The 27,876-nt window shown below is 36.9% G+C and overlaps 1 protein-coding gene across 3 annotated transcripts in view; it reads left to right on the top strand.

The window, feature by feature from the left end:
* MORC4 (MORC family CW-type zinc finger 4) overlaps positions 1 to 27,876 on the top strand; it is a 60,142-nt gene that overhangs the window by 16,501 nt on the left and 15,765 nt on the right. For 2 of the 3 annotated variants that reach the window (XM_087813507.1, XM_087813509.1), the window contains exons 6-14: positions 1,208 to 1,340; positions 1,664 to 1,792; positions 5,103 to 5,222; positions 6,830 to 6,930; positions 18,742 to 18,840; positions 22,320 to 22,448; positions 24,760 to 24,828; positions 25,237 to 25,288; positions 26,665 to 26,840. In XM_087813507.1, the coding sequence (XP_087669633.1) occupies positions 1,208 to 1,340; positions 1,664 to 1,792; positions 5,103 to 5,222; positions 6,830 to 6,930; positions 18,742 to 18,840; positions 22,320 to 22,448; positions 24,760 to 24,828; positions 25,237 to 25,288; positions 26,665 to 26,840 (1,008 nt within the window). Of the gene's footprint in view, positions 1 to 1,207; positions 1,341 to 1,663; positions 1,793 to 5,102; positions 5,223 to 6,829; positions 6,931 to 18,741; positions 18,841 to 19,824; positions 19,892 to 22,317; positions 22,449 to 24,759; positions 24,829 to 25,236; positions 25,289 to 26,664; positions 26,841 to 27,876 lie in introns of all 3 variants that reach the window. The other variant, XM_087813508.1, reaches the window with a different exon arrangement.

Consider the following 27,876-nt stretch of genomic DNA (forward strand, 5'->3'; position numbering starts at 1 on the left):
AATATGCTAATGTTATTTTAATTTGCTTTGAAAATATGTAAGAGTAATATAGTAAGCAGCATTACCCAATTTCAAAAAATGTTTCTCCAGACCTATTTTCTTTGGATGGTGAATGGTGAGGGGCAAGGCCAGGGAACCTCCTCAGAGTATGTGTTAAAGTGGAGTCGGGTAGCAAGAATCAGGATTGCCCTGGAAAATCCACAATATACTATTATAGTGACATGGGCTTTATAAAAGCTACATACCATAATGGCCCTGGTCCAGCCTTGAAGAAGGAGCTACATTTTCACCACAGAACCTCTGAGCTTGCAAAGCCTGAAGTATGAGAGTTATCGCTAGAATGTAGGGATGTCTCTGAGGGCCAGGAATTGTTTTCAATTGTATTTGTTCACTCATGTGACCAACCTACCTTCCTTCCCTCTCTCTCTCTTTCTATTTAAGAGAATTTTGGGGTACTACTGTTGCACAGAACAAATTTTTGAAACTACCGTTCTGATTTATATGTTTTCTCCATAACCCACCAGGAGCAAAGATGGGTCTTGGCTTTTTTCCCTGGCAGTTGTTAGTGATATAAGCCAGAGTCTTGGAATGGATCACAACTAAGTGACCCAAAATGATTATGAGAAGAAGAAAGATCTTTATGAAAGGAATATGAGTACTATTACATTTAAATGATAATTTCATAAATGATATTCTAGAGAATATATGCTGTTTCTATAATAACCTTTTTTACCTTCTAAGAAATAAGATCTGTGAAAATCTCAGTATCTCATTAGTCCTTACACAATTGCTGAAATTAGAAGAAATAGGTTTTGATTCATCTATTTATTCAGTTAGGGAAAATGATGTTGAATCACCTATGCAACAATACCCAGAAGGTTGGGATCTTATTATAAGGTCCTTCTTTGAGGATAACTGACATCCAATTGATTTATCACATATGTACACACCTTCCTTTTTTTTTTTCTTTCCTTCTGTACTTGGCATTACCACCTTTATGAAACATAGTAGATTTGTTCAGACTGAAAATACCCTAAATATTGTGTGGTCTTCAAACTGAGTAATTTGTAGTTCGGTACTGGTAGTCAGGGAAAGAAATAGGTACCTGAGTTTGGGCTCATATTGTTTCTTTTCTCTTGGGTTCCTAGTGCATTTTTGTCCTTTGGAACCAGTTTTTGTTAGATTGGTACTTGTCTCTTTTACCCAGAAATAAAGATGGAAAGTCTGAGTTGGACTTTGATACAGATCAATATGACATCCTGGTATCAGACTTTGGCACAGAAGAAAAAGAGGCTGGTGGGGTTACCTCTGAACTGCCAGAAACAGAGTATTCATTACGGGTGAGTAAGAATGGTTTTTCTTCAACAACGAGAGGTAAGATTTCCTCTAACACGAAAATCTATATAACAATATCTCACTTTAGTTATATAAAGATGACAGCCTTTTAGCCCTGTGTTAGGATTCCTTTTCACTGTCTCCACCAAAAGAGTTTAGTGAATAGATTCAATATTACTTTAGTATGGTAGTTGACATAGTATAATATGGTATGGAAACTGAGCCAAATCTTTGCCCAGAATAGACCTCAGTTGCTAGCAGTATTTTAAGGGGGGTTTTAGTAGAATTGGCAATATCATATAATAACTTTCCCTTCACTGTTCCATAGGCATTTTGTGGTATTCTGTATATGAAGCCAAGAATGAAAATTTTTCTGCGTCAAAAGAAGGTGACTACCCAGATGATTGCCAAGAGCCTTGGCAATGTAGCATACGATATATATAAACCTACCTTCACAGTATCCTTACAACTACATGAATTTTATCTCTTCATTTCAGGATTAGATTTCATAGAAAAACAAAATCCTTTCATTTTCTAATTCAAAAATATGTGTTATAGTACAAATCCTATTACAGTATACTCTGTGTTTCTTAAATGTCAATCTATACACTTTTTAAAAAATTTATCTTGCCCAACCAGGCATGGCTCAGTGGTTGAGCATCAACCTAGGATCCAGTCTATCGGGGTTTGATTCCCGGTCAGGGCACATGCCCGGGTTGTGGGCTTGATCAATGACTCTCATCATTGATGCTTCTATCTCTCTCTCTCCCTCTCCTTTCCTCTCTCTGAAATCAATAAAGATAAATTTTTTAAAATTATCTTTATTGTTGAAAGTATTACAGTTGTCCCCTTTTTTCCCCATTGACCTTTTTTACCTTTTATCTTGCACCCACCCCCACCCCAGGCCTTCACCACACCATTGTATGTGTCCAGGGATTATGCATATAAATTCTTTGGTTAATTTCTACCCACCCACCCACCCATCCCTGCCTTCCCTCTGAGTTTCTGGTTTGTTTTTTTTATGTGTTTGTTGTTGTTTTTTAGAAATCACCTGAAAATGATTATAATACAAAATCCTGAGACTAGAATGGTTCAGTAGATTCTGAAATTTCTTTTTTTAACAAATATTATTTTTAAATTCTCAGCTGATTCTAATAAGTAGCCAGGTTTGAAACTCTGCTTTAAGGTCCACACCATTTTGTTTGTATTGGAATTTTGTTATGTATTACATTGATTGAAATAAGCAAAATGTTGACCAGAACTTGTTAACCTTTTGGACATAGCATGATTTTTGTCATGACAAGTTCAGACTTATGTTGATGGAAGTTAGGAGAGTGGAAATTTAAGGTTGATTTTCTGGGGTAAGATAAATCTTCAACATGTTTGACTTGGATTTCCTTGTATTTCTGATAATGGCAGCCGCTCAGAGAAATAATTACTCATTTTTACTTCTTACCACCACCCCCGTTGCACTAAGAATGGATTTCAGACACTTGAGAAAATCTTAAGATTATAGAAATTAGGTCCATCTTTGTTGATGGCTTTTGGGGCACAAAAAAAAAAAAAGTCTTTGAAAGGTTGAGAACTTATAAGAAATTATGAAGATTACTCTTGTGATTTGTTTTCTAGTAACTAAGAACAGCTCTTGGACAAAGAAACACACACTGTTTACTTTATCAAAGGTGTTATTTATCTTGCTTTGTCTTTCTTCCTCTGACCAAAAATTAGAAATTGATTCCTTTTTTAAAAGCTGTGTAGTTGTTACTCTAAGCAGATTGATTTTCTCTGTTTTGGAAATATGTTGTTTATTAGGAAAGTGGTTTTTTTAAAGCCCTAAACAAACCCAACTTAACAAAGCCAGAGGTAGCACTGTTAGCATCTGTAGGTAAATGAGCTATATCTCTGTATGTAGGCTAGGATATCGGTGCCATCGGTTTAACAAAGCCAGTATAAAGAATTGTTTTTCAACTACTTTTTAAATATATGCCACATTTCTGCACCAGCTTCTGTCTTTTATGGGTTTTTATCAGGGTGACTCCTATGAATACATTCTATTTGTACCTTAACTCTTCTTACCCACTGTTCTCATTAAACTAGTTACCTTCTCTAATAGATTTTGGCTAAACAAATTCACTATAGACATGAGTAAAATGAAACTCCTAATAATATTTCCTCCAAGGTCACTGAGGGGCAAGATCACTGATGCTGATTTATTTATTCCTCAGTTATCTCATGCCTCTTCCTTCTTGTCCTCTCTCCTTATACTAATTTGAGGAACCTCCTACCCCAGTGTACTCCTTCCCCATAATTTGGAATTTTAAAAGTATACCATAGAAAGAATGTATTTGACAATCTTTATCTTTAAAATGTTAATTTTATGGTGTAGAGTTTTAGTGTGTTTCTTTGGGCGAGTTTTGTCCTGTTTTGGTTTTGCATTTGAATAGGGCCTTACTTGTGATTTGATTGGAGCTTCTGGAGCCCAGAACATTATATGTTCTGAACCAAACATTACTGTGTTCTATCATACCTGGCCCATTTGTCACTTGAGTTGATGCAATAGCTTGTTATTTAGAGAGGGATATTGATATCATTTTTAAAATAAGTAGCAAAAATAAATTTTTACTTAACTAATTTGGACATGAAGATTTCTTAGTATTTGTTTTAATGAAAATCTCAGTTACTCTTTCTGCCCTTTATCTTTTTCACTCTCTTACCTTAGTTTTTAAATCAAATCGGACTTGTTAAAAACTCATCATTGTTCATGTTTTATGTATAGTAGTTAGCTCTTTTTATTTCATCTATCCAAGCTTCTTAACTTCGTCCCATGAAATGTGTTACAACAGGACTATTCATGTCCTTTACGTTTAAAAGTGATTTGGTTTTTCACATTTTTGTTGTCATTGTCTCATATGATTAGCAGGACTTATATTATTGCTTATAATTGTGTAGATTTTTATTGTACCGTTTACAGCTCTTATCAGAACCTGGGAGAACAAGCAGAAAATTGAGCAACTATCGTGGGTTAAGAAACATTTTGATTATTTATAAATTTTCTAAATCACTTATGGCATTTTGGTATATATCCTTAGTCTATTCTATGTATATATTTGTATATAATTATTTTTAGATAATGCTTGTTATTATGTTCTGAATATTTCCTAATATTATGAAATATTTTTCAAGGACATAATTTTAAAGCTACATGATAGACCATGTGGATATACCAACATTTATTTAATTATTCTCTTAATGTCAAACATTTAAATTATTTATGTTTTTCTGCCATTATCACTAATTGATAAATCTCTGTAACAAACCTTTATGGGCTTCCTTTTCTGTAGGATAAATTCCTAGAAAAAGAACTACTCTGTCAAGGTAAAGAATATTTGTAAAGCCCTAGCCAGTTTGGCTCAGTGGTTAGAGGCCTGTGGACTGAAGGGTCCCGGGTTCGATTCCAGCCAAGGGCACATACCTCAGTTGCAGGCTTGATCCCTGGCCCCAGTTGGGGCGCATGCGGGAGGCAACCAATTGATGTCTCTCTCTCTCCCTCTCTCTCTCTTCCACTCCTTCTGAAAAGCAACAAAAAAAAATATCCTCAGATGAGGATTAAAAAAAAAAGAATATTTGTAAAGCCACTAATACAGGTTTTTTAAATGCCCTCTTAGAAAGGTTTTACCAATTTATATCCAAAGTTTGCTATAATAGAGTGCAAGACTTTTTTCTGCCTAAGTTCTGAGTGTTTGTCTCCTTAATGATTTTCTCCTCAGAATAAGCAGGTGAAAATAACTTTTGGGTTCTCTTGCAAGAATAATAACCAGTATGGAATAATGATGTATCACAACAACCGACTCATAAAGTCCTTTGAGAAGGTGGGATGCCAGGTGAAGGTGAGTGATTAATGTTTCTTTGTCACACAAGACTAAAAAGAGTAGGAAGAGGATTTAAAATTTGCAAAGGGAATTAAGTCATTAATGGCTTTTACTCCCATCTTATGATGATTGTTAAATCTTATCCTGGAATTCTATGTTGCCAGTGAGCCATCTTGTGTTGAAAAACTCTATTTCTCAATCTTCATAGATGTTAACATGGAAACTACTGAATGCATTTCTAGGTAACTATTAATAAGAGGTAGAATCAGAACACCAGCAACTCTGCCATGTATATAAGCCTACTAGAGTTGGAGGTAGCTTTTTATATATTCTTGGGGAGACAATAAGGCATAATGGAAGGTACATAAAATTTAGTGGTTGATGGACAGGATTTGAGTACTGGCTTTTCCACTTACAAGCTGTGCAACCTAGTCACTTAATTTCTCTGAGGCTCAGTTTCTTACCTGCAGAATGGGAACCACAATAATTTTACCTGCTCTGCCTACCTTATAGCTTACAAGGTTGAGACATTTAAATGGGATAAATTATGTGAAAATGCTTTATAAACCAAACTATACAAATATTACCATCACCTTTAATGTCTTAATGACAATTTAAAGTACAAATATCCACAAGTATTCCATTCATTCCTATTTTACAGATAAGATTGCTAAAGCACAAAGAATGATAAACTGCTTTATATTACACAGTAGGGCAAACTTATATTAGACCCAGGATAGCTAGTTTTCAGCCTATGTTGATTTTCCTTGTTATATCATCTTTATACAACTCAGGTTTGTGTGCTAGTCTAACTACACCTTGACTCAATTCCTTCCATTAAACAATAAAAAAGAGCCCGGCTGCATGGCTAAGTGGGTGAGCATCGACCTATGATCCAGGAGATTGCGGTTCAATTCCCAGTCAGGGCACATGCCCGGGTTGCAGACTCGATCTCGTGTGAGGTGTGCAGGAGTCAGTCAATCAGTGACTCTCTCATCATTGATGTTTCTATCTCTCTCTTTCCCTCTCCCTTCCTTTCTCTGAAATCAATAAAGACATATTTTTTAAAAAGAAAAAAAAAAGATTTTCAATCCAAAAATACCTTGTATCAATTTGTAATTAATAACTACTGCAAGTCTGACTCACGTTAGTAGTTGATTAGTGGCCCAATTGTTTATTTTAACAGAGTGTGATGATTGCATAGCATTCTTAAATTTTTTTCAGATGAAGTTTGGTTTCAGTTCCTTAAAACAGTAGTATATAACTTTGATTTTTTTAGCAGTGTCATTTTTTGTTCAAAGGAAATCTTATGGCAATTTCAGAATATAAAACAGTTGAAAATGGAGGTAGTATGGGAGAAGTAGAGATGGTTATTAATCCTTGGAAAATCCTAGAAGATCTATAGATCATAGTTTGGAAATTTTGTCCTAGTATTTGCTAGAGGTTCCAATTCAATGTAATATTTGCAGTCTACTGAAGTATATTCTGAGTGTTTCTCTAGATCTCGCTGGCCTTTCCTTGCGCATGATCGTTATGTAACCTTTCTATTATTGTTTGGAATCAAAAGGAAATGCCTCCAGGCAGTCAACAGTAATGTGAATGTTGAAATTAATTTTTTTTCTAAGCCAACTCATGGAGAAGGAGTGGGAGTAATTGGAGTCATTGAGTGCAATTTCTTAAAACCTGCCTACAACAAACAAGACTTTGAGTACACCAAGGAGTACCGGTGAGTCACTCCCAACCTGAAGTGTTTCTGATAGTTTCTTCAGATATGATTCTGTTCTATGAAACATCTAAAAGCATCTTTAAAAACCAGGCAGATAAATTAACTGAGAATTCCTTCAAATCTATTTTCTAAGATGAAAAATGATTTGATTTTTAAATAAAAGCTTACTAATACATGATACATGAAGCTCAGTTGAGATAAACCTTACATTTAAAAATTATGTAAAGAGCATAGGAATCATTCAGCAAAATACTTCTGGTGAAACAAAAAGCCTTCGAATTGTCTTTTTTTAAAATACATCATCTGTATATTGTATTGTGTGTTGACCACCCAAAGTCAACTGTCCTTCCATCACCCTCTTTTACCTCCCCCACTCCCTTTCCTCTGGTAAGCACCATACTGTTGTCTATGTTTATGAGGGGTTTTTTTTCTTTTGCTTAATCCCAGCCCTTTAACCCCCTTCCTCTCTGACAGCTGTCAGTCTGTTCTTTGTACCTATGAGTCTATCTCTATTTTGTTTGTTAATTTTGTTCATTAGATTTTAATGAAAAGAGATGAGTGGATCTGAAATTATTGAATATTTTGGGAGGAAAGCAGCAGTTTGAAGCTTGTTCCAAAACAGTTTCTTGAAGCCAGTGAACAGATCGAGAGGAAACTATTGGAGCAGCAGGAAAGGCATGTGTGTTTTGATGGAAATATCTAGATTTAATAAGTAACACAAGTAAGAATCAGAAAGTAACTGGGCATTGAGGCCAAACCAGCAAGGATATTTTTAGGAGACCAAGAAAGGAGTTGTTAAAGCCAGTATGTAATAGATTGTTTTTAAACTTTGGGGAAGGAATGAATCACTCATTTTCTTCTTTCATCAAATATTATGAGAGATCTCCTATGTACCACATACTAGGGGCATAATAATGAAAGAATCCTTGATGTCTATGAACAAATAGGATGAGGTATATGCAAATACGTTAAATACCTATAATGTAATTGCTTTAATGGGGGACATATGCAAAATGGGAAGAACCTTTAATATGCCTAAAGGAGTAGAGGAAGGATTCACAAAGCAGATTATATTTGAACTAAAACTTGAGGGGAAAATTGGAGTTTGCTAAGTGGACAAATAGGGGAAGGGCATTCTACTCAGAGGGAAGTATATGCAAGGACATAAAAGGGCAAGTAGTGTTCTGGGAGGATGGAGAAAGAAGGTATAAGGACATTTTCATTTTCCTTGAAGTCTCAGTAGTAATTTTTTTAGAGTGCAGGAAGTAATTTCCCAAATCTCCTTTGTGTATGTGTGTGCCCCAAAATGTAAAAAAATTAGTTAAATGCTGTACCTTAATTTATCTGGAACCATAAGAATTTTACAATTAGGGCTTGACAGAGACAACTTTTTGGATGGCAACCCCAAATTAATTTCAGGGTAATTGGTTCTTGGTCACTAGGGCTACTCATTGGTTATGGTAACTACCTGCCCTCAGTTTTAAGTAAAACGGTCTTTTAAATATGAGTCAGGCTCATTATGGAGATCTTTGACTAGGACTTGACTCTTAAGAGTTAAAGTTTCGAAATGACATCAGTTTGACAGAAGTCTCAAAGCCAAGTCATTCTGTTTCTCTTGAGTAAAAGGAATAGTGACTTTCTGGTGATTAAGCAAATAATTGTGATTTGTGAACTCCAAATGTTAGATATTAAAAATTACTTAACATCTTTCTTATATTATCTTTGCCAAATCCTCATCTACCTTTTAAATTTTAGAGGTATTAGATCCTTGGTTTGTGATTTTAGTTTTAGTATGATGAGTTTGAGGTAACTGCAGGGGATCCAGATATATTCCATCACCAGTAGGTTTATTCAGTTAAACATGTAGGATTTCTGACTTAAGTTGCTTAATAACCTGCTACACATCTTATTAAAAATAGAAAACCAGTATATTATCCTGCATACAGAGCCTTTGAGGATAAAAATTTGCAAAACTCTTGTCCCAGTTATGGCATCATTTTCATTTTTACTCAATTTATTTTATATAAAATGAAAAAGTGTTCCATTTTTTAAAAAAGGGAATTAGAGAGTGGTATTAGAGAAAGTTGTTTGCTATCACAAACTCCTAAGAGTATTATAGATATCAAAACTGAAAATGATAAAAGAGATAACAGCCTTCATACTGCTGGAATGTTTTCAAATAAATTATGTGTAATATCATTTTAAATAGTTGTAGATATCAGATTTCAGCTGCAACTATCAGGGCTCAAACTTACAGCATTATTAGAGTAAATTGCAGCTTAAGAAGTGCAATCAACACATACTAACTGAGCACCCCACTATTGCATGGTACAGTGGCTAGGCTTTGTGGAATTTTCTAGAGAAATTCAAGATATGGTTTCTGTCTTTGAAGAGCTTATAGTCTGTAATATCAGGTTGTCACATACATAAAACAATTTAGAGATTAATAAGATGGCTGTTTGATCAATCAAAACCTAAGTGGTATGGTATAGGAAAAATGCCCTGAGAGAACAGATAGGGAAGGTTTTTGGTAGAAAGTATGACTTAAAGATTTGCCTTGAAGGATACAAGATTTAGAAAAGAGAAGGGAGGGAATTCCAGGAAGGAAATTATAGCATGAGCTAAGGTAGTGACAGGAACTCAGAATGGTAAAAATATGGGGAGTAAGGGTAAAGGGAAGTAACTAGAGTGAGGGAAATAGAGTGAGATGGATAGAGTAGGGCCATATTCTAGAGCACGGGTTGACAAACTTCCTGTGAAGGTCCAGGAGGTAAATATTTTAGGCTTTGTGGGCTATATGGTCTCTATATGGTCACAACTGCTCAATTCTGCTGTAGTATGAAAGCATCCATAAACAAAAACAGTCAGTGACCTGGATTGGGCCCACAGGCTGTAGTTTGTCGACCCCTGTCTTAGAGCCACAGTTTCCAAACTATGTGCCTAGTTGCACATAATGAACTCACAGGGAAACTATAAGATATTTTAAATTTTTGAGAGAAATGCAGTGATACTAGACTTCTGTTTATAAACAATAGAAATTGTTTTCTATTGCTGTCATAAGAAATTACCACAAACTTAATGGCTTAAGACAACACTAATTTATTATCTTAGAGTTCTGTAGGTTAGAAGTCCAACATGGATCTCATTGGGCTAAAATCAAGGTTTTGGCAAGGCTGCTTTCCTTTCTGGAGGCTTTAGGGGAGAATGTATTTCCTTGCCTTTTTCAGCTTCTTGAGGCTGCCAGCATTCCTTGGCCTGTGGCTCTCTTCCTCCATCTTCAAAGCTAGTGATGGTAGGTTGAGTCCTTTTTACATCACATCACTCCAGTACCTTGCTTCTATCATCACATCTCTGATTCTATTTTGCTACATCTTCCACTTTTAAGGACCCTTGTGATTACATTGGATAATCCAAGATAATCTCTCTATTTTAAGGTCAGCTGATGAAACCTTAATTTCATCAGCAACCTTAATTCTCCCTTTCTATGTAACCTAATATATTCATAGGTATCAGGGACTAGGACATAGATGTCTTTGAAGGACCATTATTCTGCCTATCACATTATGCCCTCTGGCCCCCTGATATCCACTTACATCTCACATGCAAGATACAACTAACCCATACCAACATCCCTCAAAGTATCAACTATTACAGCAACTCAAAGTCTAAACTCTCATCTTAATGTCATCAGCTCAAAATCTCATCATCTAAATCAGGTATGGGTGATTCTCTGAGTCTGATGCATCTTGGGGTAAAATTCTTTTCCATCTATAGATGTGTCTATTTTATTTTCATATTTTGCTCAGAAAATACAATGGTGGAACAGGCATAGGATACCAGTTATAGATATTTCAGTTCAAATGGGGAGAAAATTGAAGGAACAAGGAGTCTCTGGTCCTAATCAATTTCAAAATCTAGCCAAGCTAACTCCACTAAATTCAAGGCCTGGGAATAATCTTCAGGGGCTTGCAGCTACATCCCCTGGATTTAAGGTGCTGTTTTCTGGCCTCATGGCTCCACCCTCAGCATCATCTTTCATTTTTCATGAAAGGTAGCATGTATTTGCAGCTGAGATTTTCATCAGCCTGTTTCTTGACTATAGAGTTTTGGAGTTCTAACAGCCTTCTTTCATTTTATTCTCTCTTCATCCCTTTCAGTCAAATCTGTTTTTGTGCTAGTATACCATTCTCAAAAACGTTGTGGGTCTCACATGTATGTTGTGGATATTCACTCCATCAGACAAGAGGCTCCAGACAGGCCTTCCGTAGATAACTCTATTTCTATTATTAGCTTCTGCTGAAATGGCTGTGGAGGTCTGAGTCACATGTTTAATCTTTTTAAAGAGCTTTTTGTGACTGAACACTCTGACCTTTTGATCTTTCTGAGATACTAGCAAAAGGTTGTCCAGTCACGACCTTGGCTTTTTCTCTAAAGCATGCTTTCCTGACAGCGAATCTCAAAATTTTAGTTATCTTTCACAATCTGGATAGGCTGAGGATTTCCAAAATCATTAAGTCCTGTTTCTTTTTGTTGAAGAGTTCTTCCCTCAGTTTATCTCTTTCCTCTCACATTTTACATAAGCAGCAAGAAGACACCAGGCCACACTTTCAGCACTTCGCTTGGAAATCTCAGCTAAATGTCTTATCACTTACAAGTTCTGCTTTCCACATAACTGTAAGACACAATTCTGCTAAGCTTTCTGCCACTGAATAACAAGGATCACCTTCTGTCAAGTTTTCCAATAACATGGTCCTCATTTCCTTCTGAGCCTTTACAAGCAACACCTTTAACATCCATAATTCTACTAACAAACAGTCTGTTCACGATAATTTTGGTATTATATAAGGGAATTTGTTTTTTTTTCTCTACCATGCTCCTCACTTCCTTCAGAGCCCTCACCAGTGGGGTGTTTAACATCCATATTTGTACTGACAGTCTGTTCAAGGCAATCTAGGCTATTTCTGTTGTCCTCCTCAAATTCTTCCACCCTCTGCCCAGTACCCAATTCTAAAGCAACCTCCACATTTTTAAGTATTTGTTATAGCAGCACCCCACTTCCATGTACCAAAACCTGCTGCATTCCTTTTGATTACAGCATATCTTTGTGTACCTGGGCTTTCAGTGGTTGCTGTGATACAAAACAAGTAAAACATGAAAATCAGTGTTGACTAAGAAATGAGGAAATCTGTGTCCAATTTGATTCCACGGTTCGAGAAGTACAGTACCCAGTAGACATATACATCCCATTAGTAAATAATTGTGGTTATTTAAGAATGAAATAGAAATTTTTTTTTAACTTATATATATTATTTTTTTCAAATGGATTCTAAATTTTAGTTCATAAGTACTTACTAAGTTCTTTATACCTAACTATTTAATAAGTAGAACTGGTACATATTTATTTTGACTTAAGGGTGCCATGAAAAATTTGAGATACTAAGGGTGCCATAAACAGGAAGGTTTGAGAACTTCTGTCTTAGAGGGATATTGGGTAGAGTGAGTTGATGCCTTAGCCAGGTGTGGGGAATGTCCTGCCCGGGAGCCATACCCGCGAAATCATTTGGTTTGGCCCTGCCAAAGCCCCACCAAAGAGAAGCCGTTCCAGCCATCACATTAGGGGTGAGTTAATTAAATGTTTGACCAAATATAACAGCCTAATTTTTAAGTTGATAATTTTGTATGACCCTTGAATGATTTTATAAATATCCAAATGACCCCTTGCAGAAAAAAGGTTCTCTGCCCTTGTGCTTAGGATATGAGAATTAATTGTGTGTGCTTGATTAGGGAAGTGAATTGAAACACTATCTTAAGAATATAGCACAAGAAAAAAAATTTAAAAAAGAAAAAAAAAAGAATATAGTGCAAGTTGACCCTTGAACAATGAGAGGATTAGAGGCTCAGACCACCCATGCAGTCAAAAACCTATATACAATTTAAGCCAGCTCTCTGGATATACAAACTCCCCACTGCAAATCAAAATTACCGTTGACCCTTGAACAGTGCAGGTTTGAACTTTGCAGGTCTGCTTATGTATGGATTTTGAACAATGTGGGTCTGAACTGCGCAAGTCCACTTATATGTGGATTTAAAATTTTGTTGTTTGTTAATCTTCACTCCAGGATATTTTTTCCATTGATTTTTAGAGAGTGGAAGGGAGGAAGGAAGGGAAAGAGAGAGAGGGGAGAAAGAGAGAGAGAGAAACATTGATGTGAGAGAGACACGTCAATCGATTGCCTCCCATAAGTGCCCTGACCAAGGATCGAACCCACAACCTAGGTATGTGCCATGGAGGGGAATCAAACCCAAAACCTTGTGGTATATGAGGTAATGCTCCAACCAACTGACCCACCTGGCCAGGGCAAAATTAAATTTCTTTTATGTCTGTTTATAAGTGGATCCACACAAAACCCACATTGTTCAAGGGTCAATTGTACATTATACTTATACACAGCTTTATGGTTTATAAGGTACTTTACATGAATCATATCAGTCGATACATCTGGCAACAGGGTATAAGATGGATTAAAGGAAGGATTAAAGGCTATTGGAGTAATATACGTATGAAGTGAAGGGCTAAAATAAGAGTAGCTGTGTAAAAGGAAGTATATAACAGATTCTATGAAAAAAGATCAGCCTGGCTTGGTGTGGCTCAGTGGTTGATTGTCAACCTATGAACCAGGAGGTCATGGTTCAGATTCCCAGCCAGGGCACATGCCCAGGCTGGGGGCTCAATCCCCAGTAGGGGCCGTGCAGGAGGGAGCCGATCAATGAAGACTCTCTCATCATTGATGTTTCTCTCTCTCCCTCTCCCTTCCTCTCTCTCTGAAATCAATAAAAAGCATATTTTAATATGTTTTATTCTTTATTTTTTAAAATATATCTTTATTGATCTCAGAAAGAGTAAGGGAGAGGGAGAGAGAGATAGAAACATGAATGATGAGAGTCATTGATCAGCTGCCTCCTGCATACCCCCTACTGGGGATCGAGTCCCCAACCTGGTCATGTGCCCTGGCCGGGAATCTGAACCATGACCTCCTGGTTCATAGGTTGACCATCAACCTCTGAGCCATACCAAGCCGGGCAAAAAGCATATTTAAAAAGAAAAAGAAAAGAGAAATAAGATCAAAAGAATTTGGTGATATATTGATAATGGGGTATGGGAAATAAAGGAGAAGGAAGAATCAAAGATCACTTCAAATTCTCAAATTTAGTAAGTAAGATCATTGATAGAATGAGGTTCGGAAAAGGAACATTTTCATAGAGTGACAATGGAAGAAACTAGATTGCACAGGATTAAGACAGGAGAATAAAGAAGTAGTAGATATAAACCACATATCCCAGGATTAGGGAAGTAAAAGGAAGGAAATTCATAGAATAGTAAGGCCATGGTTTTTGTCAGAAGAAATGGGGTTTCAAAATACATGAGAACAATACCTTAATTGAAGTGGTAGTTACATGACTGCATACAATTGTCAAAAGTGATAGAACTACACACTTAAAAAGATGAATTTTCCTTTATGTAAATTTTATCTCAATAAATTTTAACTGAGCACGTGAGAACAGATGTTTATTTTTATTTTTAATTGAGATAAAACTCACATACCTTAAGGTCACCAATTTAAACTGTACAATTCAGTGGTTTTTAGTATATTCACAAAATTGTGCAACCATCATCTACTGTCTAGCTCCAAAACACTTTCATAACCCCCAAAAGAAACCCTTTGTTCATTAGCAGTCATTCCACATTTCTCTTTGTCTTCAACCTCTGTCAACCACATATCTACTTCCATTTTTCACATTTTTTATTGTGGCAAAATATATATAATAACCATCTTAACCATTCTTAAATGTACAGTTCAGTGGTATTGAGTACATTCATATTGTTAAGTGACCATGACCACCATCCATCTCCAAAACTTTTCATTTTGCAAAGTGAAACTCTATACCCATTAAACAATAATTCCCCATGACCCCTCACCAACCCCTGGCAACCACCACTCCACTTTGTCTGTATGATTTTGACTAATCTAAGTACCTCACATAAGTTAAATCATACAACATTTGTCCTTTTGTGACTGGCTTATTTCACTGAGCGTAATGTGCTCAAGCTTCATCCATGTTATAGCATGTATCAGAATTTCCTTCCCTTTTTAAGGCTAAATAATATTCCACTGTATGTATATACTACATTTTGCTTTCCCATTCAACCATTAATGGACATTTGGGTTGCTTCCATGTTTTAGCAATTGTGACTTATAGTCTAGAATGGTCCCCCCTTATCCACAAGGGATATGTTCTAAGACCCCCAGTGCATGCCCAAAACCATGGATAGTACTGAACCCTAGATATACTACTTTTTTCCTATACATACATACCTTTGGTAAAGTTTAATTATAAATTAGGCACAGAAAGAGATTAACAACAACAATGATAAAATAGAAAAATTATAACTATACTATAATAAAAGTTATGTGGATGTGGTCTCAAAATATTTTCTTGTACTCTATATATGGTATGAATATGCTAGACAAAGGGATGATTCCCATCCTGGGTGAGATGGAGCAGGACAGTGAAAGATTTCATCCTGCTACTTAGAAGAGTGCGCAATTTAGAACTTATGAATTGTTTATTTCTGGAATTTTTCATTTAATATTTTTGGGCCATAGTTTACCGGGGGTAACTAAAACTGCAAAAAATAAAACTGCAGATAAGGAGGGAGGACTACTTTATTTTGTCTAATTAGCATAGCCATTCTTGCTCTCTTTAGGTTACTATTTATAAGGAATATCCTTTTTCATCTTTTCACTTTCTACCTACTTGTGTGTTTCTGTCTAAATTTAGTCTCCTTGTAGACAGCATATATTTGGATCATGATTTTGTTTTGTTTTTACCCATTCTACCAATCTCTGCCTTTTGATTGGGGGTTTAATCTATTTTTTTAAATTTATCTTTATTTTTTAAAGTATTACAGGTGTCCCATTTTTCCCCCCATTGACCCCCTCCACTCCACTCCCACGCCCTCCCCAGGCCTTCACTCCATTATTGTCTATGTCTATGGGTTATGCATATACGCATATAAGTTCTTTAGCTAATCCCTTCCCCTCCACTCCCACCCCCCTTCCCTCTTCCCTCTGAAATACAACAGTCTGTTGCATGCTTCAGTGTCTCTAGGTCTATTTTGTTTGTTAGTCTCTTTTGTTCATTAGCTTCTTCTTAAAGAAGACCCTTCAACATTTCACGTAATACTGGTTTGGTGGTGATGAACTCTTTTAGCTTTTTCTTAACTGTGAAGCTCTTTATCTGATCTTCAATTCTAAACGACAGCTTTGCTGGGTAGAGTAATCTTGGTTGTAGGTCCTGGTTTTTCATCATTTTGAATATTTCTTGCCACTCTCTTCTGGTCTGTAAAGTTTCTGTTGAGAAATCAGCTGACAGTCGTATGGGTGCTCCCTTGTAGGTAACTAACTGCTTTTTCTTGCTGCTTTTAAGATTCTCTCTTTGTCTTTAACCTTTGGCATTTTAATTATGATGTGTCTTGGTGTGTACCTCTTTGAGTTCCTCTTGTTTGGGACTCTCTGTGCTTCCTGGACTTGTAAGTCTATTTATTTCACCAGGTAAGGGAAGTTTTCTGTAATTATTTTTTCAAATAGGTTTTCAATTTCTTGCTCTCTTCTCCTTCTGGCATCCCTATAATGTGAATGTTGAGCCACTTGAAGTTGTCCCAGAGACTCCTTATATTATCTTCATATTTCTGGATTCTTTTTTCTTCTTGCTCTTCTGATTGGGTATTTTTTGCTTCCTCATATTCCAAATTGCTGATTTGATATTTAGTGTCCTCTACTGTTGATTCCCTGTAAATAAACAGATGAATAAAATAGAACTAGAGGCATGGAAACATGTAATAGACTGACAAATCTTAGAGGGAAGGGGGAAGGGAAGGCAGGAAGAGATTAACCAAAGAACTTATATGCATATATGCATTACCCATAGATATAGACAATAGGGTGGGGAAGGCCTGGGCAGGGCAGGATCCAGGTGGAGGGGGCAATGGGGGGACAAAAGGGGGACATCAACAATAAGGAGGGACTTCTATCATTTTGCTATTTGTTTTCTATATGCTTTACAGATTTTGTGACTCTTGTTTCCTGCATTACTATCTTCTTTTATGTTTAGTTGAGTTTTCCTAGTGAAACGTTTAAATCTTCTCATTTTCTTTTGTGCATATTTTATAGTTGTTTTCTTTGTGGTTACCATGGGGATTACATGATCCTGTGATCAGGAGCAGCAAAAAGCTATCAGAGCTCAGAGTCCTGATACTTGAAGGACAGAGTTATTTTTTTCCACCCTGGGTCCTGCAAGCTACTCTTAGGATGTGTGCACATCTGCCTGTCACTGGGCTGGGGTAGGGGATGGTAGCTACTATGGTGCTAAGAGCTGAAATTTGCCAATTTACCATCTAAGCCTTCCCTTGGAAGTTGCAAGTCTCCAATAGACCCCAGAGTTCCAAAAAGTTTCACCATACAGATTCTGCCAGTGCAATTGTTGTCTAGGTGGGGAGTAAGATTCTTGGTGCTTTCTACTTCACCATCGTCCCAGAATCCTGTCTAATTTACTTCTTTTTAAAGTAGATTTAAAGTAGAATTTTAAGAGAAAACAAGGAAGAGTTCTTCATCTGTTACTTGAGGGAAGGATATAAACATAGAGGTAGGAACATTGGTGGGTTTGGAGGCGGGAAGGAGACCTCATATATGATTACTTTAATATTCTCTGTGTATTCAGGATCTAATTTAATATGAATAAGGTGGAGGTAAGGAAAAATTCCTCTTAAGGAGAGAAGAAGTCTATAAAACCCTTGGGGAACGATCCAGGGAGTCAAGGGATTTTAAACATACTAATTCTGTAGCACTTCAGGTGTGTACAGTTGTACATGAAGTTGTAATCCTGGGTTATAGAATTAAATAGGAATTAGCCGTTAGAAAGTGGTGGTTTTTAAAAGTAAAATTCCCATTTTGACTTATACACATTACGTTTTTTGACCCTGGGTCTACTGTTGTTAATTTGGGAAGAGAGATAAAGGAGAAAGAACACCCACGGACATGGACAATGGTGGGGAGAGGGACTGGGGAGGGGGAAGGAACGGGGTGGAACAGGTCATTGGGGAGAAAAAGGGACATCTGTAATATTTTAAACAATAATAAAATTAAAAAAAAAAAAAAAAGGAGAAAGAACAAAGGCCAGAACTGGGATATAACTTCCACTAACAGCTATGTAGTAGATCAAAAGGGACTTTGTTGTCCATTGGTGCTATAACTGCTCTGAGCATCATTTGCATGAAGAGGAACTGTATGGACATTTTAAAGTTAGTATTTGATTGACTTGTAATAAGTAGGATACAGCCTATGATCCTTTGACTTTCAACTTGGTCCTGAATTGTTTACCTGTAGTCATCTGACAACCAAATAAGTTATTATATTTGGGTCTGTCCTAGCTCTGAAATTTAGTCCTCTGTTATTTCTCTAATATCAATTCCCCACCCCCCATGAATCTGAAATCCCTGAAAATTTGGAGAACACAGTACTTTTTAGGACTTATAACCATTTTACCTTTCAGTCAAAGTGACTATTCAGGATTCCAACTGTCATTTTGACATGTAATTTGCAAGGTAGTGAATTCCCATCCTAGTTCCTGTAAGTGTAGATGTTCAAACCTATGCTGAATATTCTAAATTGTTGGCTTCTGTTAGATGGGAGCATCTCATAGGTCACAAAGATATTCAACAAATTCTCAACATTGACATGCTTCTTCTTTTAGGTTGACAATAAATGCCCTTGCACAGAAGCTCAATGCTTATTGGAAGGAAAAGACTTCCCAAGAGAATTTTGAAACCTCAGCCATAGCCAGGACAATACCGTGAGTAGTAAATATAGAATATAAAAGTATTGGGGGGCCCTAGCCGGTTTTTCTCAGTGGTTAGAGCATCAGCCTGTGGACTGAAGGGTCCCGGGTTCAATTCTAGTCAAGGGCACATACCTCGGTTACAGGCTCAATCCCCAGCCCCAGTTGGAGCACGTGCCGGAGGCAACTAGTCGATGTGTCTCTCTCACATCAATGTTACTCTCTCTCTCTATCCCCCCCTTCCACTCTCTCTGAAAAGCAATGGAAAAAATATCCTCCGGTGAGGATTAAAAAAAAAATTAATAAGAAATAAAATCCCCATCATATATTTTAAAAAATAAAATAAAATAATAAAAATAAAAGTACTGTGGTTCATGTCTGTAGAGCAGTGGAAGGAACAAGAATAAGATGGTGCTTTTCACATAAGGAAGTTTAATGAACTAAAACTGGGAAGTCGCCCGGCTGGGCGTGGTTCAGTGGTTAAGTGTCGACCTAGGATCCAGGCGATCAGGGTTCAATTCCCGGTCAGGGCACATGCCCGGGTTGCGGGCTGCAGCCGATCAATGACTCTCTCATCATTGAGTTTCTATCTCTCTCTCCTTCTCCTTTCCTCTCTCTGAAATCAATAAAGATATATTTAAAAAACAAAACAAAACAAAACAAAAAACTGGGAAGTCACCAGTACTAATTTTATCATTAGCCAGACCTCTTCATTCTGGTTTAACACTTGTGTGGTTTGGATCATAAATATGAAGAGTTTAGTATGTTCAGTTTACCCCATAGGCAGTATGATATAGTGGGAGATGATGGAGATTTAAATCAGATACTCCAGGACTGAAAATCTGAATCTACTTCTTAATAGTTAGATGAGCTTGTGTAAGTAAGTCACTTCACCTCTCTGAATATAATAAATTAGATAATATAACATTTTTAGCACAGTGCCTGACATATAGTAGATATTCAGAAATGTTAGCAAACTTTCCTTCTCTTTATTCCTAGTGAACATTGTTGGAACTGTACCAAGGAATTTGACAACAGAAGTAGAGAACCCAGCATATCAGAAAAAAAAGGTAGAATTTATTGAACTATGGATCAGGATGAAATACTTCCATAGGCCAGGAGAGGAGCATAATAAAGATGATAGAATGTGTAACAACACATACACAGTCAGTTAAACCACCATCAAGACAAGGATTAGAGTATTAAAAGTTCATTTTGAGGTAGGCAGCCACCTGTGGTTTTTTTTAATGGGAATCATCATGAAAATACATGATATAAAATTTTGTTTCAAATGCAACCTGATTGATATATAAATATCACTATCTTATTCTAAATATCTTGCTATGTCCAACCTCCATGGTTTTCAAAGAAATGAAAATTAAGATGAGATGCCATTTTCAGTCTTTCAAATAAGCAATGATTAATGCAATGAAACAAATATTCATATATTGCTGGAGTGTGTGTGTGTGTGTGTGTGTGTGTGACATAATCTTTCTGGAAGCAGAATTGTAATAATGATTATTTATTGAGTACTTACTTATATTCCAGGCACTGGTCTAAAATTTTCACTTGTATTTATGTGTATTTATTGATCACAACAACCCTATGAGATAGATAATATTATTTCTTCTTTACAAACGTAGACACTAATACACTGAGAACTTAAGCAACTTGCTCAAGATTAAACAGGTAGAAAATGGTATATCTAAGGTTCAAATATAGGTCCTTGGGCTCCAAAACACAAGTTCTTAAACATGACACTCTTCTGGAAGGATGCAACGAGGATAATGTGGTATAACCCCTTCAACTACCTATTTATTGCAAGCACAAGCTAAAAACCTTTTCTGTCTGTCTGGATAGAAGTATCTACCATGGTCCACATGTAAGCTTAGGCATGGAGTTGCTGTCTTTAATGCTTGTCCCCAAGAGAATAATGTTGACATGCTTCTACAAGAGACTCTTCTGTGCATGTGCACATAAAACCAAAGCTAATATGACCTTTCCTCTCCCCTCCCACTACTGTTGAAACTGCTTTTTGCTGCTCTGGCTCTAAATAGAACAGTGGCTGTATGGAAATATCTAAACACAAGAGGTCAGGCCTGAGCTCAGAGCTTAGAAGTTGCAAGGTTGGAGCAGCCTGGAGCTAGGAGATAGGAGGCTATATATCCAAAAATCTGTATGAATTCTCCTTTTTAAAACAAAACTTAAAACAAGAAGAGGACATTGTATTTGAGAGGTGGAATTATGAGTGTCTTTTATTTTCTTTTTATATCTTTCTGTATTTCAAGTTTTTTCTATAATGAGCTGGTAGTATAACTAGAAAACACTATTTACAAAGATAAGAAAAATATTGAACTAAGACATAAAAAAATCACTCTATTGAAATATCTAGTATAAGAGCAATATAAGGATAACACAAAACTCACCCTAGGCTAAATTATGTGTTTTTCAAATTGGTCCTACCTGCCCCTCTATCCTCTTTCTGTCTTTTCTCCAGCCTTCCCCCTTCCCACTCCTTTCACACCTTAGGTGCTGACTGTCTCTATTGTATATGAACCACCTCCTTTCACAGAGAAACAAATTCACTTTAAGGTGAAGATGACTGAATATGTTTCCTGGGGGCAAGGGGACAGGAGAGTATGTGTATTAAGAGTAGAACTCTGGAAGAATTTATCTTAATAATTTAACCCAATTGTTGGACTGGAGCCACCATTTCTAGTTATGAAATTTAATCAAATTTATATTACTTTTTAAGATTAACTTTGGGAATATCAACCTAATAAATTTTTGATTAAAGTATAAACAAAGACAGTTTTTGAAAGGAAAAAAGTAGGAGTAGGAAGTCTGTAGGGAAATGGAGAGTTTTTGGTGACGATTCTTCAGTGACTCCCACAAATGCATTTTAAAAAATTTATTTGTATTGTTGAGGGTATTACAGATATACCCCGTTTCACAACCCTCTTTGCCCCCCTCCACCCAGCTTCCACCCCACCCCAGGCCTTCTCCACACTACTGCATGGACTATGCATATATGCATATAAGTTCTTTGGTTAATCTGTTCCCACTTCCCCTTCCCCCATTTTTAACTTGTCACAAGATTGGGTAAAACCAAATAAAATGATTCTGTGGGTTTTATTTCTTGGTAATATTATAAATATATATAAATTTTTCCTATCAATTAATTTTGGAGTTAAAATTTTCCTCTTGCTTGCTTAGAACAAGAGATTCCAGGATAAATAATATTGACCTCCATAAATAATGGTAGCTCACCATGTTAATATTTGTTACTATTTTTCATATTCATATATGGCATAGTTCTATCATTTTTTTCTGTGAAGTTCAAGATATATATTTTAGACACCTAGACTATAACAGTTATAACACATTTCATATATAAAATTATGTTGTTTCACTTTTAGGGTGTGCCTTTCTAATGTAAGACACTGTGCAGAGCTAGGATATAGACAGTTATACTTCTGTTTTCCTTCATTCAGGAAGATTCCTGACCAGACATGGGTACAGTGTGATGAATGTCTTAAATGGAGGAAGCTTCCTGGCAAGGTTGATCCATCTACATTACCTGCAAGATGGTTTTGTTACTATAATTCTCATCCAAAATACAGGTAAGCTTAGGACTCAATATGCCAGAGATAACTCCTGATTTGTTTCTATATTCTAAAACACTTTTCATCTCAAGTCCACACTCTTCAGCCTGGCATTCCTGCCTCTGTGCCAGCTGATCCCACCTTACCTATCCATCCTTATTTTTCATTGTATCCGAACACAAACCCTATGCGTTAGTTAGACCTGTGGCTTCACTATTCCCCACACATGCCATGCTTATTTCTCTCCTCCATGACTTGAAAGTGCCATTCCACTTGCTTATAGTGACTTTATGCATTCCATTTGCCTATTCAAATCATATATATCTGGGATGCTTAAGTATTTTGTGTGATACTTCTCCTGTTGACAATAGTTTACAGTGATTTTACTCTGGCTTCCTGTGGTATTTAATTCTTGACATTTGTTCACATATCATTTTGTATTTTTTGGAATTTTTTTAAATATGTCTTTATTGATTTCAGAGAAAGGAAGGGAGAGGGAGAGAGAGAGAGAGAAACATCAATGATAAGAGAGTCATTGATCGGCTGCCTCCTGCATGCCCCTCACTGGGGACCGAGCCCGCAACCCAAGCAGGTGCCCTGACCGGGAATTGAACTGCAATCTCTGGGATCATAGGTTGATGCTCAATGACTGAGCCATGCCAGCCAGGCTCATTTTGTATTTTTGGGATGTTTTTCTTCAAGAGATTGTAAGCTATTTGAGAACAAGGGCTTTACATTTCAGCTCGAGATGATGGTTTTCTTCATATGCCTCCTGTACCTGAATCTGTTGTAGTACCTACCGTACATTCAGTGCTCTTTGTTTACATGTTTGTCTTTTTAATACACTGTATGTTCCATGTAGCATCTAACATCTACATAGTGCCTGGCATATCCATGCACATTCATTTCAGTTTAACAAATATTTTTTATTTGATTCAGTAGTCACATAGATGTATGATAATAAGTCAGTTTGCTTCATTTAGGCTGTAATGTAATTTTCCCCCCTCAGGATAAATTCTGATAGAAAAAAAGGCACTAGGCGCTATCCCTCCCTGGAGCACGCCCATACCTTTCTTCCCTCTCAGGTGTGCATCTCCTAAACTCTAAAGGTCCTCATGAGACTTGCAACCAGAGGAGCAATGGGCAGCAACAGATCATTCCAGGCTAACCCCCTTATCCTGTCTCCAAGGCCTCCTTTTTTCTGACTTCCCAGTGAGCCAAAACAACCCCACCTAAGCTCTCTCCTGTTGCTGCTTCTATCCTAAGCCTGCCCTTGTTTCACTGTCCCCAGCTTTAATAAACATCCTCTCAAAATTAAAAAGAAAAAAAGGAAAGAAAAATGGTATGCCTTTTAGAAAGAAAAAAAAATGTTTAAAAGGGAGGAAATCAAAGAAATGAAGTATAGGTCTATAATGAGTAAGCATTCTTTCATAGTTTCCAGCTGTGCCTAAGCACCTCTCCATGAAGAGTAACTGAGATTATGATTGGAATATGGGACTGAGTGCATAGAACTCTCATTTTTTAATCTTGTATCTCCTGTCAGTTTACACGTAGTCCAGGAGATATAGCCTCCCAAGATACTTTGCCCCCTTATAAAATGGATATAGCATAGGGTTTCCAATTATTATTAATTTTTATTTGTTTCTAGGATGACTTTTGACCACTGAATGCTTTTTCTAGTACTGTCTTCAGTTTTTACTCCTCTAAAATTCTCTTCCTCATGCTTTACATATAGCAAATAAATGTATATCTTTTCATTTACAGAATCCTCCTTTTTCTTCTCTTTGGTAGTCTCTGTTCTATTATTTTTATGATGTAAGCTCCTAGTTCCTTATTGCTGCTTTCTATCATAGCCCTTCATTTTCTTCTTCAGACTTTATCACCAAGTTTAGGGATTCTCATGCTTCTTCTATACTGCATCTTGGGAATTTCTTAGTAAGTGAGAGGCAAAAGACCTAGGTTCTAATTTCAGCAATATTCTCTTTGTATGAAACCTCAAGCAAGTCTCTCATGTGCTTGAACTTCACTGTGTAAGAATAGAGGTTATACTTTGTGCTGTCCATCATAATATGTATTTTATAGCTGTCAAGTACTTTGAATGTATTGGGAGAAAGGTGATATGTGTGCCAAAAGTAATTAGATGATCATATGCCTTGAAATAAGAATTACTACACATTAACCTGCACACAGGTTTTGTAATGTGGGTGGAACCTGAGCTTTCTAAGGTTAGAGGGTTTTAAGCTGCCTTGTCATAATTGTGAGGAAAGGAAAGGGTAAAAGTGAAGGACACATTTTGTTTCCAAAAGATGATTTCTTCTCTATACTGCAGGAGATGCTCTGTTCCAGAGGAACAAGAACTCATTGATGAAGACCTGTACTTGAGCAAAGCTAAGAAACAGTTGAGTATACCTAAGGTAGTATCTGTATTATACAGTAGAGGAAGCTGACCTTTCCTAATAAAATGAGAGTTTTGAAAAGAGGGATGCTTTTTCCCCCCTTTTTTGGTTTTTAATGATTTCCCTCCTCGCCTCTTTGTTCTCCCAGTTTTTTATTCCTTCTTATCATCTCCTGAGTTTCTCAACTAGTGATTGTCTTTAGTCTCCCTCCCCTCCCCCTCACTCTTATGATGGGGCATCTGAAATTTCTCTTCAGTAGCAGAGTTCAGGAAGACATCCTTAGAAACTCAATGAAGCCCACACTATTTCTAACTTGGAAGGATCATTAAAACCTAAATCTACAATTGGTAATCCATTTTAGACTGAGAAATTTCATGAGTGAACTAAATAGCACTTTTATCTTCTCCTAGAGATCAAACTGTTGAGAAGAAGAAGGTACCATTGGAAAATGAGAACCACCAGGTGAGAGACAGTCCACCCTCTTCCTTTTCTCAACATAATTTTCCCCAACAGAGGACATAGGTTGAAGGAAGCAGCAATCTTGAAAGCTGCATAGAAATAATGAGCCATTTCTTCTGGTGGTCTTTTATTCATTGGATCTTTTGATTTTGCTTTGATCTGCTGTTACTGATGTTCAGATCACCAAAAATAGAAGAGCCAAATCATTCATTTTCCAGATTTGGATTCAGCATTGATTCTAGACAGTGTATATGTCACTTTCTGTGTCACAGAATTTTCAGGGTTATGTTCCATCCTCATACAGGTTGCTCCTGTTGAGTGTCTGGTTTTCCTGTCTCCTTTCTTCCAGGATTCAGGGGTGATTCTTCCTCCTTCCTTTTGGGAAGAAGGGTGGTTCTTTGTGCCCCTCTCCCATCCCTGCTTTCAGGCTGGCTGGCTTTATAAAGACTCTGCTGTTTTGGATTTTCAGGAGCACTGTCTCTCGGACATGGTTGCCCAGCTCCGGACGCTGAAGGGTGCAATAAGGTTGGCCGTCCTTTCAGGGACACTCTTTTCCTGACAGCCACCATAGCACCCATCTATCCCCCCCCCCCAACCTTGCCTTTCTGCATGATTTTCCTGTTGATCCTCTTTCCCAGAGATATCTACTAGTCGCATGTTAGATTCACCTTTCACCCACTCAATCAGGGTAGGTCAGACTGGTGAGGATAGAGGCAATTTAATACTAATTCTTCTTCTGACAGTCTACCAAGACCCAGTTATATGAATATTCAGGTTTCATGCCCTACTGACTTGGCTTAATAGGCTGATCTAGAGATTGGGAGATTTCCTGGGACTGCCCTGTCCTCATTCAGTTTACCTCCCCTTTATATTCCTTCACCATCATTCATACTATTTTCATAAGCTGGCTCTGCCACAAGATCCCAGATGCATGTCTCTGTGTGTGTGCACTGTGAATACGTGTTAATGTCTCGCATGCATTTCTCCAAGACCAGCACCAATACATGCTGCAATGCTTATTCCCTCCGTCCCTACCCTCATCACAGATCTCAGAGGAGTGAAAGTCCAGCCTTAAATTGGGTCAAAAGAGAGAATTAGACACTGACTAGGGGGCCTGGGTTTATGTTGTGGGTGGGATGATTCTAGGAGCCAATAAGTGAGTCGGGAGGTCTGTTGGCATCCAGCTGATTAGGTTATAAGTGAATGTGCCTGGGTTCAGTGTTCTAGTGTACATTACTGTGCGCTGTTTGTTCTGTTGTAGGAAACAGTTTCTTTTTATTTGGCTAAGTGTTCTTTCCTAGCATCAGAAGGATTGACTCATCCTTTGGTATTTAGTTTGAAATTGGGATTTTTATGCATCTTTTTGTTTTCTTTGCTAGGTATTCACTAATCCATTGAAGATCCCTACTATTCAAGATATGGATGAATTAAATAGTAAAACATTTGGATATGAGGAAATTGATAGCCCTAGCCGGCTTCCATCTGTTGGAGAAGAAAGCAAAACACCTTCTCTTCAACTTAAGCCTCTGGATTCCAGTGTTTTTCAGTTTTCCAGGTGGGTAAAATACATAGTCTCTCTTCAACAGTAAGCCTCAGGGTTTGTTTCCTGTAATGTAAGTTGGTATGGTTATCATATTTATGTTTTCCCTTAGGCCTAACATGGAATTCAGAACGATAAACATCATTTTGGGTTGATAGAATTCTGTGTTGCATGTACCCCCACTTATTAAACATTACAACTGTTATGTTAAACCTGTCTATCCTTTTATTTATTTCTTGAGGTGATCATCTGACAAATGCTCTTTTATGTATTGTATATTCACATTATGTTGAGAATTGTGTTTGTAAAATAATAGACATGAAAACTCTTTGAAAAGCATAGCGTACTATACAAATGTAAGCTAAAATTACATAGATAAGCATTGTTTCTTTCCTTAAGTTTAGGAATATTAAGCTTATTAATATTAATATTAAACTAATATTAGTCCTATGGGTCTCCATAGGCCTAGCACATGTTGGCCACATATAAAAATAACCATTAGAAGTTTGTACCATTAGGTAAGCCTTCTAGTTCATTGTTTCCTAGAGTAAATTATTAGTATAAGTTTAGTTTTCAGCTTTACTTGTTCATCTTCTAGCTCCTCATCAATATTATTTTGTTAGTCTTTATAACAGGAAGGAGCACACCTTTTCTGTTTCTTAAATATCAGGAGTATTTGAAGCACTGAAAGATATGACTGCTCCTATAATGCCATGAGACTGGAACTCAGGACTGTGATTAAAACTTGCTTTCTCCTCTCTGTTATGCTTCTCACTTCTGGCAGAGCCAAGCCATAGGGCAGGTAGAGTTGTTCTCTAATAGTAGAAACTTCTACAGTCATCAATAATGTGACTATTATGTAGTGGGCTGTGAACTTTCAATTGACCCTCTTTACTTTGGATATCTTCTTAACTTAGGATAGATGCAGTGGAATACATGATACAGTAAAAATGACTCCTGGTCCTATCTGGTTTGGCTCAGTGGTTAGAGTGTTGACCCCCAGACTGAGGGTCTTGTGTTTCTGAGGATCCTGGGTTTGATTCTGGACACA

Source organism: Miniopterus natalensis, chromosome X, assembly GCF_054644295.1.
Source record: "Miniopterus natalensis isolate mMinNat1 chromosome X, mMinNat1.hap1, whole genome shotgun sequence".
NCBI classification, from domain to species: domain Eukaryota; kingdom Metazoa; phylum Chordata; class Mammalia; order Chiroptera; family Miniopteridae; genus Miniopterus; species Miniopterus natalensis.